A 22,114-nucleotide genomic window follows, 5' to 3' on the forward strand; every position below is an offset into this window, starting at 1 on the left:
TAATTATATTTTATAAGTACATCATTATTTACCTGTATATTACCTACTACAATATATTATTTTTTATTTGCCGATGACTGAATTAATTTAAGAAATATGTTGGTGTTTAATTAGAATTAAGATAATTCCGCCCAACTTGCTGTTTAGGTAAGAAATATTATTATGTTTTGATTAGTCATTGCTTCTGTTGTTACTATATTTTGTCAATAAGGTGGTTAGAAGGTTATTTTTTATCGATGTATGAACCAATTAATCATAAATGTGATATAAATTGTTTTAATTAGTTTAACTAACTAGCCAATGTAAAACAAGAAAAATAGAATAATTGATCATGCGTTATCATAAATATTTTCTAAACTATACTAGTATAGATTTGTGTGTGGTGCGAACGGTGTAGCTCATATCGTTGGTTTTTTATAAATTACAGACCTTTTAATGCTAATTAAACGTACCATCATTTAAATTATGTTTATTTAATAATATCATTTTTTTGTTTTTTTTTTTTTTTTTTTTTATCAACAACTCTATAACAATTTAGTAGGTTGGAAAAAATATTTAATTCTAAACTTGTATATTTAGTAGTAGATTTATCTAACTAAATAGATTGTAAATTGGGCAGGTATCTATATTGTAATAGGCATACCTTTTTATTTATTGTATTCATTATTGATCTATTTATTTTTATTACATTGTATAAATATTTAATATTAAGTACTAACTATCATATTTAATAACTTCAATTAGAAACAAATAATTAAAAGTACTTTTAAATTTGAATTTTAGGCAATAGTTAATAGTTCATTGTACTATAGTTATACTGAAATATACATTAGAAATGGTAGATATTTTTATTAAAAAAAATAACAACTGCTCTCTTTTATTATTTACTTACTATAAATATTACAAAGGAGCACCCTTTATTATTACATTATGGTAAATAATAAAATTACTCAAGTTACATATTTTTTATATTATTTTAAATAAGATTAGGTACGAGAAATGTTGGTTTTTTAAAGATAAGTGTTAGGAAGTTGGCTATTAGAAAATATTATTCATTAAGTAAAGATCATAATTCATATAGTTTGTTTAAAAAACAAAAATATTCCTCTAGAACTTACCTAAATATTAGTAGATAAGAAAAAACTTGTAGGTGAAAATATATCTAGTTCCTATAATATTATTATATATTTTAAAATATAATTGAATAAACATGGTTAATTGATCTCAATACCTACATAGTAGTATTGATATTAATAGGATAGGTGAAGAATAAACTAATAAAGAAGTTGGTAGGTATTGTGGATAAAGTGGTCTTGTTCTCTAAATGTTTGATTATATGTCAATACAATAAGTAAACAACTATGAACTCATAAATAATTTTTTTTTAATGAGACCCTGACAAAAAGGTTGAAACAGACATTTTTCTTGTATCTGCTTGGATGTATTGATTTTTAGATTTCAACTAACGGCTATCTTACTTAAAAATTGTTTCAGATATGAGTAAAAGAAGTTTATTTTTAATAGCATTTATTTTCTTTATTAATGTAAAATTAATTCAATGTAATGAATTACCACCATGTTACAACCAGCCTGCAGAATCTTGTCCATTACAAAATAAATGTAAATGTGTGAAAACTGGTGAATCGGCATTATTTTGCTGCCAAGTTCAGTCAAATGAAGATTTGATAAAAAACTTTGAGTGTTCAGGTATAGAACAAATTATTACTGCATGTAACATTTTTAATGTACTTTGATTCAAAATTAATTTGCTTTGTAATAAAATAACACTACTCATTTGGGTAGTTTTTGTGTAAACTCTATATTTAAAAATGGGGAAAACTAAGTATTCAGGATTAAGAATTTTATCTATTTATTTTATTTTATTTATTTTTATAGTTGAAACATAATTTTAAAATTTGAGCTTGATATAAAATATGTGATATACCTCACACAGTCTTTGTATGATTGCATACTAAGAGAACATCATACCCATATTATGTGCTGTCTTTGTCTTACAAACGTTAAATATGGAAAATGTCCATTCAGCAGAAACAATTTTATGCTATTTGCTTTATTATTAAAGTCAATTTACCTATTATCAATAAAAACTATAATAATAAGTAATAATATTATCTAGAGAATCTCTCAAGTTTTTATTGATATTTTAATTTTTAAGTGAGTTATGAGCGTTTTGAAGTTTTAATATTTTACATAACTATTACTCTCCTTAAAATTAAAATATTAATAAAAGCCTATAAGATGCCCTAGATAATATTATTATCTTTAAGTTTGATAATAGAGAAATTGACTCTATTAAAGCTAACAGCATAATATTGATTTCGATAAACGTAATCTTGTTATGTTAGAATTTGTTAAGACAAAGACGACAAATACGTATATGACATCCTTTTAATATTCTTTATTTAACAAAATTTCTTTCATTCATATTCAATTCCTTTTATAAAAATAATTATCACATTATGATTTTCTTGATTTAAGGAAATCGTATTATATTTACATGTATATGTCTATAGAAAAAAAATACTGTAATAAGTTTAACACTTTGACTGCTGACGTCGATGCGTCATCGATAAATGGTATTTGTTCTATGCGGTGGGCGTCGATAACCTGTATTACTTTCTGACCTCTCCCAATAATACCAGTATACAATGAGCTATTTGTGCTTGCGCCTCCGCACATGAAAAACGGTTGAAATTGTTTAATTCCTGGTGGTTTGAGATTCCGGGTATTTTTTATATTTTTATTATACTTACTACTATTATTACAAAAAATGTTCCACACAGGAGAACCGCTCAGGCCCATGCCGCAGTCAAAGTGTTAATCTGTTTAGTATATTATATAGATATTTATTTATTTACATTTTAGGTGCTAAGTTATCAACAATTACAGCTTTACACATATACAACATGACAGCTGACAATTTTAATTTTGGAAAATTTTCACCAGAATTAAGCCGTTTGATCTCATTTTCAATTACAAATAGTTATATTAACCGACTTCTTGGTCGTTTAGAGTATATGCATCAAATCACTTGCTTAAATTTATCGAACAATGCTTTTGGTACAGAATGGCAAGATCCTTTAGCATTGGAAAATCTTAAAATGTTAGGTATGTTAGATTTTTCCAATGTAAATATATCAAGTTTACCTACCATAAAAAGTCAAGTGCCAATGTTTTGGCTGGATGTTTCAAGTAATTAGACATTGCACTCATGTGATAACTAAAAATGTTTACTAAATTTTTATTTTTTATGATTTTAGATAACATAAAAATTCATTGTTCAAGTCTTCTAGAGCTTATGGAAAGATCAAGAAATGCCAAGTACAAATTGTACTTTAAAAAATATAATGAAACATTTTGTATGTCATCACTGTCATTTCATTGGTTCAACTCTACAGAAAAGGTTGCGTTAAATCAAGTGGAAATTATTAACAAGGTAAAATGTATTCTAAAACTATTATTTTATTGAAAACATTTTCAACAAAACTTATTTTTATTTTTACATTTGTAATTGCATACATAAAAATGTAATTATTTAATTTAATAATTTAGCTATATGAAGATTGTCCATGGAATTGTAGTTGTAAATGGCATGGCATAGAAATGGTACAAGAAACAAAGACATTGCATACTGTAGAAGTAGATTGTTCAAATAAACAACTATCAAGTTTACCTGAAAACCTACCAGAGAACACAGTGTTATTAAATGTCACCAATAATAATGTAAAAAATATTTTTTTTAAAAACAAAAATTGCTAATATTTAAAATTTAAGTATTTTATTTTATATTTGTGTATAACGGTTTTATAGATAACCATATTTTTTATAGATCACCAATATAGATGTATTAGTATCAGATCAAACTTACAAAACTTTGAGATTTTTTTATGCCGATGAAAATAAAATATCTAATCTTTTGTCATTGGAAGGTTCACCTTTTATAGAAAACTATGCTGTTTTGAGTTTGAAATTAAATCAGTTGAAAACAGTAAGTATATTTTCATTACAATAATTATTATTTAATAATAATTTATTGATTTTTGATTATAATCAATGAATTTATTGGTTTTACAATGCTATGTTGATTTTTGTCTGATGTCATTTTTATGTTTAGAAGTAATAAAAATGCTTTAATCTTCAACTAATTAAATAACAATCTTTCTTATTTTATAGTTATTAAAAAAATATTAATTGTAAGAATATGCAACTTTTTTCCATTGCGTTTATTATTATTTTCTATACACAAAGATATTTTTAAATGCTCAGACTATTTTTAAGTTATTTACACCATTATACGTACTGTGCCTGTGCAACAGTATAAACGTATAAGATAATAACAATAATATTTAATGTAGTAATAAAATATGTTATGTTTATGGCAAAAACTAGTTCAACATACTGTATTATTGAAAGTAATATAAATGAATTATAAATTATTCATGAATATTGACATGTTGAGTACTATCTTCACTAGGAATTGTTTTTTGTATGCAATATAAAAAATTTAATTAAGATTTAATGGAGGAATATACTTTTATAGTATAGTAATTTAGTACTTTATACTGACCTAATTGCAGCACTTTCATTGTTTATTATTTTTTTTTATCTAAGTATACATTATTAAAGCATATACTTAATATTTATTTTTTTAGTTGCCTATGTATATACTTCAAAATTCCTTTACTAGATTTGAAGGACATATTGTGAACTTGGGTGGAAATGAACTTCAATGTGACTGCAGTACTGCAAAATCATTAAAGGTTTGTTATAATTAAAAAAAAGTGTTAAACTGCAATTGGTTATGATAATTAATATTCCAATAATTTATAAATTAATTATTAATTTAAATTCAAATTTAATATTTATTATACATTTCATTATTAGTTTATTTTATCATTCTCCAAAATATTTTATTATAATCAGTGTTGTAGTTTTAAAAAATGTATGGGTACACTTTTAAATAATTTATAGAAAATAATGTGGAGAGCTTTGCTCTACTATCAATACAATTTTGTTTATTTTTCTATGTATATAATATTACTAAATAAATAATGATTACTATTAAAATTCATTTACCAAAAAAAATGTTGAAAACATGTTATGTTAAAAAAATAAATTATAAGTACATGCTTAAATAAAAGATTTTAAGGTGGGTACCCCAATGATTACAATATCATACCATTTCTGTTGGTTGCAAATTATAATTTTTAAATATAATAGCTAGCTCACTTAATTTATTTTTCATCATATCCGTTTTACAGTTGTAAAAAAATTATTTAAATTGTATTTGTATTAAAAAAATAATATTTGGTTTATTTTATAAATGATAATTAATGGTATTTATTATTCAGTTATATTCAATTATAATAATGCTAATTTAGTACATATTATATAACTAAATTCTTACTTAAAAACATATTTATTTTTTAATTTTTAATGTTATTGATTAGGTACTGAGTAATATCATTGATTATAAATACTATTATTCACTTTTTACTTTAATTATCAATGGTAATATACATTATTCATTTTTATTAAATACTTTAAAATGTAAATATAATTATATTATCATTCATTATTTCATCTTTATTATGAATGTTATGTAAGGTTACTTTATTAATTTAAGTTTATTTAATTTCAGATATGGTTATTAACAAATCAAATTCATATTCCAGACTATAATGAAATTTTATGCAGTAATATGCAATACAAATTAAAAGTAAATCCAGTTTTAAAATTGTTATTATAAATCTCTAGCGTTAAAATTAATTTTAATTACTTCATATAAAAATTAACTATTAGCGAGTTTATAATTTATAGACTTTTCCAGACTTTGTTGATACATAGTAAAAATACTAAAATGTATGTTATTTTGACATATTACAAAGATAATTTTTAAGTGGTTTTATTCTATTTGTATTTATCGATAAATTAAGGTAAAAAAAAAAAATCATAAAAAATGTTGGATTACTAAGGATTTTTTAAAATGTTATTGTTATAACAGTAGTGTATACTGGTCGATTTTTATCAAAATTAATTATTATCCATTAAAATTTATTTTTGAGAAAATAATCAAGAGTATATGTGATATTCTTAATAATAATTTAATATACAACTCATAGACACATCTGTGGTTTAATGTCATTTTTGATTTCTCAGATCGTTTTATTATCCTTGCATAGGCGGGTATTTAGATATTTAGTTGAGTTTTTAGGAAGGCTAGAATAATCCAAAGTAAAGCAGCATGCAGTTTAAGTTTTCCAATAAAGTTTCAATTTTTGAGGCCTATTGAAATCTTCAATTTTTATCTATACAGCCATGACAATACAGATTTAATCAATTGATAATTTTATTGAATAATTCATAGGTAATAGATTTGGATCAAAAATTAGTGTGCATTAAAAAAGCTGATTGGACACACTATATGTATTACGTGATTGCTGCAGAATTGTCAGTACTTTTGCTGTTGATTGGAAAAGTGTCATATGATTATTGGGTATTCAAAACAGCTGGATATTTGCCATGGCCTGCGTCCAAAATGCCAAAACTCCCTTGTGACTGGATATTTGAGTGATGGAATATTGCTTCATGTGCTTAAAAGAAATATTGTAATACACATTAGTAATCTTTAAGAAGACTGTTTTATTATGAGCTATTAATAACAAATACAAACGCTACATATGCTAACAATAAGTTACCTTAGTGCCTTAAACATTGTGCCTTGATATATTATTTATTATATAAGATTATTATATTTATATATTTTAATACTGTTTGAGAAATTTTTCGAACAAAAATTATTTTTAGTTATTTTTTAATATTTACTAATTACTAAGCTTTAATATGGTTGATCAAATCAAAATGTTAAAACAGACTTACCAAAATTGTAAATGTTTTAAATTACTTAAAAAGTTCAGATCTTATTTTATATTTATGTTCACAGTGGAGTTCACACTAAACATATTAAATTAGCTGATCAATAAAATCCTTTATTAATTTTAACTTAAAAATCTCTTTAGTGGGCTACCGTGTATTATATATTTTATGTTAAATGTTTACATGTAATTTGATATATTTTTATTTACAGGCTGTGATTGCATTATTGGTTAATATTTTTTTGTTTGTTTTATATATTTTATTGTAACCAAATTTTTATTCATAAAAGTCAAGTTGTAACTAAGTAGATACCTTTATAATATTATATTTTTTTTATAGTTATTAATTAATTTAAGGTACTACCAATGTCTTAATAGTCTTATATATAATGACATTTCTATATATGAAATAAAAACTAAAACTATGTTATGTCTTGAGTTCTATTATGCTGTTGTCAATTGTATCATTAATATTTATTATTTTTATAAGTTTGGCTTTTATCTATTGCCCAACTGTAATAAATAATAAACTAAATAATATGTTTAGTGGTTTAAAATTAAAATACGTACGGTATCTCAAGTAAACAAACACGCATAATAATATGATGAGTGATGAGTGATATGACATGTTTATTGTGGCTTATTGTTTGGTGGAACACTGATGAATTGAACATAACTATTATTATTCCATTTTATGATAAAATAGTGTATTTCTCGGTATCCTTGGTGTGATATCATGTTCAAGTACCTGATATTTAACCTGATCCATCGGGAACTGGATTCATTGAAAGTGGCATTGGAATAGTTCGGAATTAAAATCGAATAACACGGGTGTGTTTTATGTTATTTTATGGTACTACCTATTTTTTTTTTTTAGTATTTTTAGCGTTATAATTAAAAAATAATAAAACCGTAGGTAACGTTTTTAGTTATTTTTTTAATACCTGTATGAACTATTCAGCTTTATTCCATAACTATTACGTGCAATATTATTTTGAACATCTGTAATCAAAGGATTTTTTTACTATCGGTGATTTATTATTTATAATGATATAAAATGTAAAAGTAGGTAGGTACGTATTACATACATGAAAGAAAAAAAAAATTGAGCTAGAAGTCGGGACGTGGAAGTCAGAGCAGGCGTATGACGTGGTAAGTGTACATGAAAATGACGTGCTGTTAAAAAGCGTAATAGGTAGGCATATTAATTTATAAATTATAGTTATTAAAAATCATTGCCAGTCTTTCGAAAAATTCTTTTAAATTTGTAGGTATTTATGATTTACCTAAATTTTAAATTAGTAATTAAGTACAAAAAGTGATTTGAATAGTTATCTATGATTAAAGTAATTTTACTAAGCCATCTTAAAAGTCCACAAGTATCAATGAAAAGTGGAATATTTTAAATCAACTCCACACTATCTCTTAACACCTGTTATATAGTATTTGGATTAATTTGATGATTTTTTTGTTAAATCGTTTTTTAGAGATAGTTTTCGTGGTTGAAACCATACGAAATAGCTACGTAAAATGCTATTTAAATAGTTTTTGTCAAATTTATTGTTTAAAAGTATGAAAGTGAGTAGTGATCTTAATTAATATCTTCGTAACTTAAGAGGATGCTAGGTATTCTTATATGTGTTGTATTCGTCTTACAAACATACATGTTAACATAGCAAATTTGTGTTTTGTTGAATCATTGTTTTTGAACCAATTGTGTAAAAAATAACTTTTAAAGTAAATTGGTGAATTGATCTATCATTAAAATTGATAATATATTAATATTGATCTGTGCTTGGGCACTTGATTTTGTCTATATTTCAATTTTTAAGCTACACAATACACATCCTTAATTTGTAATATACCTTTATATTTTAATACTCCATAACTTGTTTAAAAATAAATATATTGAAGAACGCCAACGCTTTAGCACAAACAATATTCTTACCTTTAACTTGGGTAATAGGTCAATTTATTCTAATAATAAAGTTAGGAACACAACTAATGATTTTACCTACTTAATGCACCTTTGCTATGTAGTATGTTTGTACTGTTGTCTGTTTGTAGTAAAACAAAGGGAGACAACCAGACAACACATGCGAAGGTAGCATCCTCTTAAAGAGAAATTTATTTTATAAGTGGAAAATGTCCTAATAAAATAAAATATTTTTATTTTGAGAAATAATTTAAACAGATTAAAACATATCCCTATTAGCCTATCCTTAACTAAAATATTGATATAGATTGACAGATTGTATAGTATTAGGTATATTCATCATTGTTCATAGATACGTTTGTTGATTCCTCCAAATGGCTTGTTGAAAAATAGCGTGTATTTTTTCTAAATCAATTATTCAATAATAATTCAATGAGATCCGATCTCAAAGGATATACAGTGTAATGCGATCTGCAGTAAGACCGGACGACGTGAGAGTGTAAGACTGTAATCGGATAGAAGATGAGATTAAGATGTTCAATTAATACGACCAGTAGAGAGGTTATCTACTACCTATAATCTATATAGATGGAGGAAGGCTTGTATGCATAATCTAACAAACCATTCAAATACTATTTAGGTGCTTTGGGTGTGTACCAGTTGTCCTCAAAAGTTACTTTTTTTATAACGATTCCCCGAAACTACTGATAATAGAATGCACCAGTTTTCTCCAACCAAATGTACCAGTTGTCTTTACATATTATTATATACCAACATGATATGATTATAATACCAATCCGTAAAACAGGGGAGGTAAATATGTTAATAATAATAATATTTATAATAAAAGAATAAAAAATACAATTATTATTAGCGGCATACCATGTAGTTTGTTATTAAGGTAAAATAGTATAAGATGATAAAAAAAATTGATATTTGCAATTATATAAAAAAAGATACGTAGGTATTATAATTGTAACATGAAAAATGCAAATAATAAATAAATAGTATACAATGATAGGTAAAATTTATAAAAATAGTATGATCAGGTACAATCAAATAATAAATACAATAATTATAATTATTCTTAGACGCGTTTAAAATTACGCACCCTGGTAAAATACTATTTTTGTACCAAGTGAGCTATTACAATTTTTATTATTTTTATATACTATGAATACTAGATTACCTATTATTTACATATTTACCTCCTCTATTTTACGGATTGGTATTATAATCATGTATGTATATATATATATAATAATATGTGAGGGCAACTGGTACATTAGTTTGAGGGCAATTGGTAATTCGGTCGGAGGTAACTGGTACATTTTTAAAATGGCACTAGATAGGTACCTACCTAAGTTGAATCTGATTTTGGATAAATTGTTTCGTAAATGGTAGACCATCTCACCGTGGCTACTATTTTTTTCATCATTATATATAATATTGTATTTTAAGTAGAATTAGAGACTTATTTAAAGGGGAAGTGGTATCAGGTAGTACATTTTTTAGAGATTAAAAAGTGTAGCAAATTTACCGCATACAATCAATAATCGTCGTCCATTGTCATTTGTCAATCAAAAAACATGACAAACGTTTCATCGTACTGAAATTCCATGTAAAAATCAAGATTATGTGTTACTTTCGTTATCATGCTTGGTAAAAATGTAAAAAAATATTATTGATTTGGTTACTCAAATACTATAAAATTACTTATGTAATGTATGAATTGTATGATATAGTTAATACATAGAGCCATAACCTACTAAGCAGCGTGGTAGACTAGTAGGTAAGGGCTTTTAACACATGATAGTGCTACTGTATCGCTCAAAATCAAAATTATTTATTTAAATTTATGAAACTAATTTCTACTAATCATGATAGTAACCAACATAATTGTTTTAAATTAATAATTGTTTTTTAAATTTAAAAATATTTTGCAGGTAAAATGGTATATAAAATAGATACATGTATAATAAAGTGAATATTATTAAAATATTTGTCTTATATATTATTTTCTTTTGTTATGGTTTGTTGTTAACAATTTAACAACAAACTATGGCTAACTACATCAGTGGTTTCCAACCTCTTCTATTCAACGCTCCCTTTGTAGATTATTAGAAATCTCGCGCCCCCCTCTAATAAATTTAAAAAAATCGATTACTTTTTTTTTGTACTTTAAAAATAAACTATACAATATTCGGAATTACTACTTTTTTATTGATGATTATAATTATAAATAATAGTAAATAATAAAATGTAACAATCAATTAAGGTGAAATATTATAGTAATAAATTAGTATAAAATATTATTAATAGTAAATAAAAAATGCTTCATGAAATTAATAATTAATGTTAATGTTGACAACACTTTTTTTTGGACAGTTTCGTAATAATTGCTTACGCTTCCCTATAGCAATGTGTTCACGCTACCCAGTTGGGGAACCAGTGGTATAAATTGTCAGATGTATATCTTTTATTAGGTATTGGTTTGAACTTTATTTGATATAAATTAATAATTTTTAATATTTTAAAAACAATACATATTAAGATTATGGAAAACTAATTAACGCGACTTCTAGAAAATTATCCATAGAAATCATTTTGTTATTTTTAAAGTTTCTAATTTAGGCACTCATTTTATGACAAAGAAGATACCTGAAGATTTGACATGTAGATATTAAATGTTAATTATTTGTAAGTTTTTATTTTTTGCAAACATTTTGTAATCAAATAACTGCTGATGAAAATTTTTTTTCAACGAAGGGAGAACAGAGTCGGAATCATCAAAGCTTTATCTGTATCATTAATACTTACTCAAAAGCCGTCTCTATCATATTCTATCCAGTTATATATATATAATATATTATTTATAAAACAGATAATGATAAATTACCATAAGCTAGGCTTTTATGACCCTTTATGTGCATATGTTTAGACTCTATTGACTATAATTTAGAAGGAGAGGTAATTTATTTATTTACATGGATACCTATCATTAATTTAAAAAAAATCAGATCGATCCGTGTTATATATAAAGTTTTTTTTATTTAATATTTTATTATTTCTAGTTTTTAATTATAATTTACATGATATTACTTTCACTCATATTAATCAAGTAAAAGACCTTGGTATGTTTTTTGATATTAAATTTTACTAACTAACTATACTAAACTTTTTTCCCATCATATTATTACAATAATAATAATAATGGATCTATGCTGGGTCTTATCATGCGAAATTGTTCTTCTTTTAAAGATCTTCTCATCTTTAAACGTCTTTTCACTTATTGTCAGGTCTCATTTATAATATGCTTATATTATTTGGGACTCCAATAAAATTGGTATTTCCAATCACATTAAAATGGTTCAAAATACATTTTTATGGGTTTTAAATTTAATACCGCGAGGACTCCTCTTTCTTATTACGATAATCTATATACATTTTTAAAAGAGCGTAGGAAAGATTCTTATATTATGTTAAAAAAAAAAAAAAAACATTCAATTACAAAATAGATGATTATTATTTATTAAGTCCTTTAAAATTAATGTTCATAATACTAGAGACTTGTTTATTTTATATAAAACATACTTCCCTCAGTTACATACTTAACTTTCCTAGTATCCTATTAATATTCTATTAGTGAATAGTAACTATGTCAATTCTAAATTTGATTTTTTTTGTATAAAAATCTTATTATATATCTTATACATTATTTCTATTGTATTTTTCTGGTTACTTGTAAGTACCTATATTATTAAGTTACCCTATGTAAAAAATGTTCAACTTGTTGTTACTTAGTTATAAGTTATTAATCGAATACTGACAATACTGTATTTTATTTTGTAACTGGACCTAAGTTTGTGATTTACAAAATAAATAAATAAATAAATAAATATATTTATATATTTATTATTCCTATTGAACTAATTGAAACTCAAGTTAGGTTACCTAATCTAACCTAACTTGGTATAATTAATTAACTATAAGTTATACCTATATTAAATTTGTTTTTCTTTTGTAATTTTCAATTAAATTTTAAAACCATACAGAGTAACCCCGCACCTATATGCTTATTATTAGTTCTTTAATAATATTATATAATCATATTTTTTTAAACAGTCAATTAAATATTATACTTTTATATTTTTTACGAGTATTGTGTAATAGGGGTGTTGCTGGGTTATAAAGTGGATTTAGATGTTAGTAATCGTATCGCAGTTGGTACAATATCTACAATCTGTATAATATTATAATATATTTATATATTTTATTTTGTGCGAACGAGTTATTATAACTCGTTTAACGAGGCCTACGTGCATTTATTTTAGAAAATCTTCCAAAGCCGATTTCTTTTTATCTAAATACGCAGTGTTTGATTTTGTAGTTTGCATGTTTCAGCGTAGTGTCTATCAACAATACCCAGTTAATCCGGCTGCATTTTGACATTGAAACAACTGATATATTTTTTCGATTTCACAAGAAGAATACCTACTTTTCGATGTTATACATTTCGCACAGGGTGAGTGTCACGCGTGTATCAGCCGTTGGTGTCGATTGATCTATACATAATATTAACACGCATTATCCGACAATGACGAACACCCTATACAGCGCTTATGTAATATGCTTTAGAATAGTATATAACATACAGTTAGTGTTACAATAATGATGACGATGACGATGATAATAATGATAATTTGCCGTGGTTATTGTCTATTATTATCTGGAGTACCTAACTTTTTTGTCGCCATTTTACAATAGTATCTGTCAAGTAAATACAAAATATATCTATCAACTGGTAAACAGTGGTAGTCGAGTGTTGTATTATTGCATATATGTATGTATGTACATGTGTGTATCGTGTATAGTGTATGTATATATTTAAGTACGTATGCGTGTGTATATTTTAATAACAATATTATAAAAATAATAACCCATGACTTATTATTCGACTACAAGTCGTTTTGCTTTATTACGATTGGTAAACGAGACTTAACGATGGACGATTAACGCGAACGTATTAAATTCGAATCCTCGTTAGTCATTATTATAATATCTATATAAACATTATTTTAAACATATTATTGTAACACTAATAAATAGGAGTTATCATTATATATATATATTGCTTTATATATGTACATATATACACACTACATAGACACTCGCGCGTTTGTGGGTTTCAATCCTGTACTCTTCTATTTTGTTCCGTTCGCGAGCGCACGACGTACATATATACGCGTTATTAATTTATTACGGTTAAAATGGTAAGTCCATATAATTTATGATTATTATTTTTCCCTAAAGTTTATCACTCTTAGGTTCTTTCTTAGAGCGTTTGTTTTCTATGTAAATATTCCGTTTATACCTATACATCTAATATAAATATATATATAGAAACCTAATAACGCATATATCAGTGAATAATATATATAATAATAATATATACCTAACTACCTATAGGAAGCCAGTGTACAATAGTCAATTTATTATTGGGTTAAAATAGACTTAATAGACTATTGTGACTAAGGACTAATAAGTGTAACTGTGCAGACATGTACGCACATGATAACCGCTTTAATCGATTTAAATGAATTATACTCAATAATGAAATCTGTAAAAATTACATTTTTTTTTTATGAATCATTTTTTATATTGCTATACGCATGGTATACGTATATTAAATGATTATATTATTAATTTTCATTACGACTATTTTAATAGTAATATAATATTATCAAATGTCTTTTAATATATGCTGTTAAATGTACCTATATATATATGATGATAATAATAATAATGATGCAATTGCTATTGACACTGGTGTAAGACGACGTTTATTATATAGAAAATTAAATGTTCCACTCTCTATAATATAATATAATATATTGTATTATCTGTTTATCTACAGTGCAAATATTTACTGACGTTTGTGGTTCTATATTTTCATAGATTCTGAGTGAAGCAAAGAATGCTAGTTAGTGATTTTTTTTTTTATTATTCCTTGATATAGGTTCCTATTGTATCTTTTCATGAACACTTTTTTCAAATATCATAAGTGTTCATAAATTATTTAATCTACTTACAACATATTTAAAGAAAACAATTCTTTTCTAAATGGTACGTTATTGGAGTTGTAACTTTTAGATTTTACTCAAGAGTTAGGAAAAAATTACAGATGTCCGTCGAAAATTTTTGAAGAAATGCCACCTGCCAGTGGCATTGCTCGAACTGCTCAACTCGGAATCGTTTCTCGATTGCTATGATTTTTCATCTTAGATTTTAAATTTTTATGTAACTCTACATCATCGAGACGAGCGAAGTAAAATAGGTATAACGGATCTCTGTATCGGTATTTAAAAATAAATAAAAATATGAGAACTACATTTAATGTAATTTTTACTATTTAAAATAATACTTAAAAAATACAATACAATAATATAAGACAATACGAGTCGTATATGGGCGCGCCGCTTTCGATAACATTCTATATAGCCAATTGAATAATAATAATAATAATAAAAAGAAAGTAAACGTATTAAAATTATAACTAATATGATGTAAAAAATGATTTATATTTGGTTGATAAAACTTGGCAATTTTCGCACAAGTAGCACAATATTTTGTTTCATTAAAAATTAAAATATTATTTATATACTTAATATATTGTTATAATAATACTTATATAGGCAGGTACAGTAAATATTAAATCGGCATACTACGTGGGCGTCAAATTATTTTTTATTGAAACAAATTGTATCGATCTATTTTATCCACCGTACCTGCAGTATATAAAATAGAATATCATTGTGTTTAAATATAATATAATATATTATCGTGTATGTAATTTTTGTCTTTTATAGAACCGCTGCCATGGTTGACGCAGTTTATCGCGGTAACATCGACGAATTGCTGTCTGTGATTAACCACCTGAAGAAATACATAATCGCATTCATAATCGTTCTGCTAGTTCTGTTATCGGTGTTTCATTTCTCCAAGTTTTCAGTACACGTCGTGCCGCTGATCATCGTCACGTTAGTGCTGTTGCCGGCCGTCTACTACACGACCGTTCTCGTTCTGAAGTTTAGCACCAACGTAATTGCTTCGAATCAAGCCGTGAGTATGATTAAACACGGGTATACGTGTTATAACATCGTAGTGTGTGTCAACTCTGGCCAACACCGTACACAGTAAACTGGCTAAACTGTACGTAATATTATGCAAAGTATTTCAAGGGTATTCATCATGTAGGTACAACACATAATATACTGCGCCTATGCGATAGGTCGTTGCTTGTTTTTGTTTATCGCGGACTACACACTGTATTGTGTGCAGCACATATGATAAGACAATATATTATATACGTTATATCGTAATATTTATATATATATATGTATTTAATTCGCTCCAGTACCGTAGTCAGCAGTTAGTCATTATGCTTTAGAGGCTAGGGGATAGATCATTGGCCATTTTTTTTAGAAGAGTAAGAATTCATCAGATTTTTGATTTTTCCATTGGCTAATTGCACATTGAAACCTCACATCTTTCCCACTTCTCAAAATATTATACTACAGAATTTTATAATTTGTTTTGAACTAGGTAAATAAATGCATATCTTTTAAACATTTTTAGAAAACATTGTAAAAAATATTAAAAAAAGAAAAAAAAAAGACCGTGGCACATTTTATTGTCCCATTCCGCACTGAAAAATCATTATCAATTATAATATATGCCTAAGCACAGTATCGTCTAATAAATTAAAAATTTAAGCTAGATATACATCTTTTTATCGAAAGACCTTTCTTCTTACAATATTTCGTGTAAGAATATCATAAATTCATGGCTGTAATATCTATATTGGATTCATAGTTCATAGAATTTACTTATTGGTGTAAAAAAAATTAAATTGCGTCATAATCAGACATTATCGTATTTACGTTTTTGATTATAAGTTATAACTAGTTCATATATTTATGAGCCTATAGATATCATGAAAGTTAATTTTTGGAGGAAATTTTTTTCTAATGCACTTCAATAATCTTAACCACCAAAAAAAGGTGCAACGTTCGATATAAAATTGACATCGATGACTTTACTGTTGCCTAAACCCTTTTCCTCGTATTTTTCAAAACAAATTTCCGTTTGATTGAACTGAAATTAAAAAAAAAAAAAAATGATAATATTTCTTTTTAAACTTACTAAAACTGCAGCGTTATTACACTTAAATACATACATTTATATACCTAATATAAATGCTCATACTTACAAAATATTTTGTACATTTTTAGGAATACAAGTTATGTAAGTATTTAGGTACATTATTATACATGCAACCGTGAGATATGATAGAAAAGCTATCGATACAATAGTAGTTATAGTACTATACTACTGCAAGTATATCAATTTTATCAGATAGGAGAAAATTATGTATCATAACTATTTAATAATACGAATAATTTACATCAGAGAATAAACATAACTAGTCTGAAATTAAATATAATACGTTAGGCTGTTGAAATGTAAATATGGTTACACTTGCATGATTATTGAAATATTTGATCAATCCGATTTATTGAGAAATCAAAGTTATGATTTTGTTGTTGTATTATTAGTAATTCTTATTAGTAATTATTTAAATTCATTTTATTATTAGGTTTTTAATTTTCCACAAATATAGTTAAAACGACGCAACATTGTGGTGTTTTAAATACGAGTGAATATGAGTAGCAGGCATGTACACAGGGGGGTGTTTTGGGTGTTCAAACACCCGAAATATTTGGGTTTTTTTATGGTTATTTACTTATTCAATTTTAATGTTAATTTTGTTATATCAATGTTTGTATTTAAAAAAAAAGAATTTTAAGTATACCTAATTTTCATAAAATTTTTTTTGTTTATTTATTAAAAAAAGTTCTACTTTTCATTAACTGATTTTCAAAAACACCTCCTCTCCCAAGAAAGTTTTTTCTGCGTAAGTCCCTGATGAGTAGGTTTGTCAATGCGTACGTAGGTATATAGTTTTATATTTTCAACTTTCAAGTGTAAATAATATTTATTGATGTACATTGTACTAATTTCGAACGTCATATATTGTTGCAGATTTCCTTAGACTGATGTTAAAATATTATGTCGTTTATTATTTTTTTAGAAAATTGGTGCATAAGTTGGTAATATTGTTTGTGTAGAATGTTTTGACAATTCTTCGTAAGAATTGTTGTTTTTTTGGTAATGTATAGTTTGTAAATTTTGTTCTTTACCATTACAGCGAAACTACTGCAGAATACGGAAAGTTTACACAAGTTATGTTTGCAAAAGCATATTTGATCAGCACAATCGTCATTTTGATATTTCATATGTATTTTTTTAATTTTTTTTTTGAAATCAAAATTATTGTAATTTTATTTTATTGGTTAGATGCATTTTACGATCATATTGCTGATTCCAAATTTAAATTCCTATGGGCATTTGGGATATTTAGGAGGTACAATACATATTATAGCTAATATAGCTATATTATACATATATGATATAGATATACAATAACACAGAGTTCATTTACGAATTATACTTATAATATTATTACATATGAGTATATAATTAAAATTTTTATTTTACCTACACGAGGCTAATAAAATAAATGCTCGTTATATAATAATAATAATGAGACTGCTGTTTAAAATAACACAACACTATATTATTACAATATAATACTATCTTTATTAATTGTTTCCAGTTTTTCTGTTTAATTTAATGGCGTAAAAGTATAGGTATAGGTATAGTATAGGTATATTTTATTGAATCCAATTGATTTGGTTATACATCCACTCGTGTATAATAATAGTCATTATAAATGTAATAAGTAATAACACATCACATTGTCGTATCATACTCATAAATAAACGCATTTATCTAGGAATTTTCCATAGGTATGCAAAATATAGAATGAGCCCATCGATGTACACGAGTATACTAAAAATTGTTAAAAAAAAGTCTATAATAAGTCTATCATATTTTATATAATATTGTTAAGTTAATCGACATTTTGCGGGGTATCTTCGTACCACTCCATTATTGAATATTCGGTCAAGAAATTCTAATAACATACTATGTAAAACGTATAAGCTATGTATAAACTCGTATAACTACAATGTATGGGCTAGGAGAGTGGGATAAGGCCCCACATAATGTTTTACATTTATAATATAAGAATTATTAAGTTAACTCGAAATCATTTATTAAAAATGTAAGGTATCTTAGGAGAGCCCTCCTAACATACCGATAACTTAGTGCTTTGTACTTTCATTATGGTATAAGTATAATAGAGGAAATATCTACAGTATTGTTTCTTGATTATATTTCTAAAACTTTTCTTATTTTAATTTTATTTAGAACATAGAACTCGTTAAATTCGGTTACTATGTTATCATCGCGTGTTTTAGTAGGTATGTGAAAATTATCGTTATAGCAAATTAATTGAATAGCCTTTAAATTAGTTTTTTAATTATAATGTTTTTCGAACAATTATTTCTTTTTATAGCTGTCACATACAATAATTATATGTGTACAATTATTCACGAATGTGATTTTAATTTCTCGTCATGGTCTTCGCGTCTATTGTAAATTTTGTTCTTAACTAAAATAATATTGATTAGTGAAATAAAATTGATTTACACTTTTCATTATTTTTGTTATTAGTAATAACTAATAAGTTTGCGTTTATAATTTTTAATATATAATGGTATAGTATGCAGCAACCATTTATTATACGTACGATTTATATAACATAATATAGTCTTATTTTGAACACAAGTGTTCACGCTTGTTTTTTAAATGCTAATATTCCAAATGTCACAAGTATTTAAAATTCTGCAAAAACATGAATATTTAAAATTACTAAGAAAACTAATCCATAGTATTTTTTTAACATTAATTTTTTATTACACAATCTATAAAAAAAAATATTTTTACAATAAGTGTCAATGTTATAGGTATTTAGTGGGTTTAGTTTTAGTATGTACTTCAATGTAGAGACTTTCCAATAAAGGCATTTTGGCAATCCATAAAAATTTAAACTAATGACCCTGTACATGTAAATTGTTAAGCGAAATTTCGTATGAAATAGTTCAAAACATAATGTGGTTTTTTAGGTTTATTAGCTGGTGTAATATAAAATAATGATTAATTAGTTTTTTAATGAATTGCGTATATTTTGTTTTTTGTCTATCATTTTATTTTGAAGCTGATAATTATTGCTTCAATCTCAAGCATTTATGATTTTTTTGTTTTCATGATTTAAAAAAAAATAATAAAAAAAAAAAAATAGGAAAATAATATTTTATGCATAATCATTTTTTTGGGCAAAATCGATTTTATTTAGTATTTTAATTCAAAGAGAAATTATTTATTTAAACCATATGACATTTGTCGAGACGTAAAATGTATAACAAATAGTATTGGTTTATTAGTAAGATCGTACGTAAAAAGAAATTAAAAGTATGCAATCGCAAAAACATAAAATAGAATACATTCGATTATATTTAAGTAAAGTAATAAGGAGACCGAAAATATAATATAAATTATTCAGCTATCGTATGGTTATATTTTATACATTTCAATTTTGTTTGCGTTACAGTAGATACATTATAGCACATCTTTTTAAATAAAATTGTTTGAAATTTGTAAATATGTCTTTGAATTCTGAACGCACAAAAACATATCTAGGCGTATTATTAACTATGTTATAATATTACAATATAATTTGTAGTGATATAATAAATTCAGCAGTAAATACTATTGCTTGAAAATCGAAATTAAGTAGCTACCTATTGATTTAATTTTAAGTATATAATTTATAGTTAGTTATTATTTAAATATTTTAAAATATAATCATATAGTTGACTATTGCATTTATTGTTTTGAATTTAAGTTGATACGATTTGATATTTTTATAATATTATATGAATAATTGCATATTAAATGGCTCGAAAAATAATAAATCTAAGAAGTGTAGGTTTTAAAAAATTAGTTGTAGAAGCAAATTTTAAAAATATACTTATTTCTTTTATGTTCCTAAATTAGAAAATTATTTTATGATAATGAAACTAGAAGATTTGAATGTATAATCTAAAATCTAAATAGATAAATGTCACGTTTTTAAAGGGGGGAGGTAAGGGTGATATACATAATGCGTTAAAACTTTAAATACTTCTCTGCAATTATAGTAACTTACTCGATGACGAGATATTATCGAAACCTACTAAACACAAAATCGAGCTCTCCGAATTTTTATATTATTTACTTGCTTATATTAAATATATTATTATTTTTTAGGGAGAAGTCTCGACAATGAACTCCAACAACAACCAACAAGTTTTAAAAACTCCCGATCTCCCGTATCCAAACAGCCCGACCCCACCACCAACGTACGAGGAAGCAACGCGGAATGATCATTACTATCAACCACAATCGTGGTTGCCTTCAACGAGTAGTGGGTATACCAGTAGTGGCCAGTCGACAGTACCCGCTGTTTTCAGTGTCGAATATCAGTACAACGATACCATACCAAATGTCAATAGTGGAAGACCGGCTACGACTAAGCCCACAACCATACCTAATCAGATCCAAGACAATTATACGTCGTCGCATAAGACAACGATCCAAAACATTCCCAGCGTGACCATAACTTTGGACAGCGATCAACATCAAACTGAAATGTAATAAAATAATAATAGCTGAGTCTAATATCGAGTGTCCACATTCAAATTTATTGAAAATTTAGGATTATTAAGACATTCAAGATAAATAAGATACATCGAATCATTTGAATTGTTAGGATAATCTAGAGAATTTGAATAGTTGGATTTTTCAGCTCTTAAAGTTTTTAACTATTAAATCATTTAATTGCATTATTATGATTATCTAGGCATCATTTTTAATATTCGTCAAATAATAATTTGTAAAATCGTTTTTGATTCTGCATAAGTAATTCATAAGTAATTTTAATTCGATCATATAATTAGATTACTGAAAGTATAAATATACTAAGTATCTGGATACCAAGATATCAGAATATCCAACAACTTATAAAATCCAAATTATTTCATAGCATTAAATGAAATTTAATTATATCATGATATTATAATTTATAATATAATATTATTTAATTTAATTTAAATTATTATTATGGTTCGTGCACAATATAATTACTATTGTAAATATTTAGCGTTATTTTAAATAGCATTTGGACGATTTGAAGATTGTTATGGTTTTTTTTTTT

At 25.4% G+C, this 22,114-nt stretch overlaps 2 protein-coding genes across 7 annotated transcripts; both read left to right on the forward strand.

Moving 5' to 3' along the window:
- LOC113551767 (protein halfway) lies at window positions 1–6,978 on the forward strand. 3 transcript variants are annotated; one of them, XM_026954237.1, is made up of 9 exons: window positions 1–147; window positions 1,495–1,707; window positions 2,887–3,213; window positions 3,282–3,457; window positions 3,574–3,744; window positions 3,851–4,009; window positions 4,674–4,781; window positions 5,663–5,740; window positions 6,389–6,978. In XM_026954237.1, the coding sequence occupies exons 2-9, from the start codon at window positions 1,497–1,499 to the stop codon at window positions 6,593–6,595; spliced, it is 1,437 nt and encodes a 478-aa protein (XP_026810038.1). In that variant the 5' UTR covers window positions 1–147; window positions 1,495–1,496; the 3' UTR covers window positions 6,596–6,978. The 3 variants fall into 3 exon arrangements, with proteins under 3 accessions (XP_026810038.1, XP_026810039.1, XP_026810040.1); XM_026954238.1 differs by lacking the exon at window positions 1–147 and adding an exon at window positions 498–537; XM_026954239.1 differs by lacking the exon at window positions 1–147 and adding an exon at window positions 521–541.
- An 812-nt stretch (window positions 6,979–7,790) lies between these two features.
- Window positions 7,791–21,966, forward strand: LOC113553473. Of its 4 annotated transcripts, none has more exons than XM_026956820.1 (3): window positions 7,791–8,048; window positions 15,702–15,954; window positions 21,169–21,966. In XM_026956820.1, the coding sequence occupies exons 2-3, from the start codon at window positions 15,712–15,714 to the stop codon at window positions 21,553–21,555; spliced, it is 630 nt and encodes a 209-aa protein (XP_026812621.1). In that variant the 5' UTR covers window positions 7,791–8,048; window positions 15,702–15,711; the 3' UTR covers window positions 21,556–21,966. The 4 variants fall into 4 exon arrangements, with proteins under 4 accessions (XP_026812621.1, XP_026812622.1, XP_026812620.1 ...); XM_026956821.1 differs by lacking the exon at window positions 7,791–8,048 and adding an exon at window positions 13,237–13,357; XM_026956819.1 differs by lacking the exon at window positions 7,791–8,048 and adding an exon at window positions 13,950–14,105 and having other exon boundaries at window positions 21,169–21,965.
- Window positions 21,967–22,114: the final 148 nt, after the last annotated feature.

The sequence above is a fragment of the Rhopalosiphum maidis genome, chromosome 2, assembly GCF_003676215.2.
Source record: "Rhopalosiphum maidis isolate BTI-1 chromosome 2, ASM367621v3, whole genome shotgun sequence".
In the NCBI taxonomy this organism is placed as follows: domain Eukaryota; kingdom Metazoa; phylum Arthropoda; class Insecta; order Hemiptera; family Aphididae; genus Rhopalosiphum; species Rhopalosiphum maidis.

Excerpts from the sequence above, each read along its gene's own strand:
- LOC113551767 (XM_026954237.1), top strand. The coding sequence starts at position 1,497 with ATGAGTAAAAGAAGTTTATTTTTAATAGCATTTATTTTCTTTATTAAT. Across the intron at positions 3,214-3,281 it reads GTTTTGGCTGGATGTTTCAA|ATAACATAAAAATTCATTGT; the intron begins GTAATTAGACAT and ends TTATGATTTTAG. Across the intron at positions 3,458-3,573 it reads AAGTGGAAATTATTAACAAG|CTATATGAAGATTGTCCATG; the intron begins GTAAAATGTATT and ends TTAATAATTTAG.
- LOC113553473 (XM_026956820.1), top strand. The coding sequence starts at position 15,712 with ATGGTTGACGCAGTTTATCGCGGTAACATCGACGAATTGCTGTCTGTG. Across the intron at positions 15,955-21,168 it reads TAATTGCTTCGAATCAAGCC|GGAGAAGTCTCGACAATGAA; the intron begins GTGAGTATGATT and ends ATTATTTTTTAG.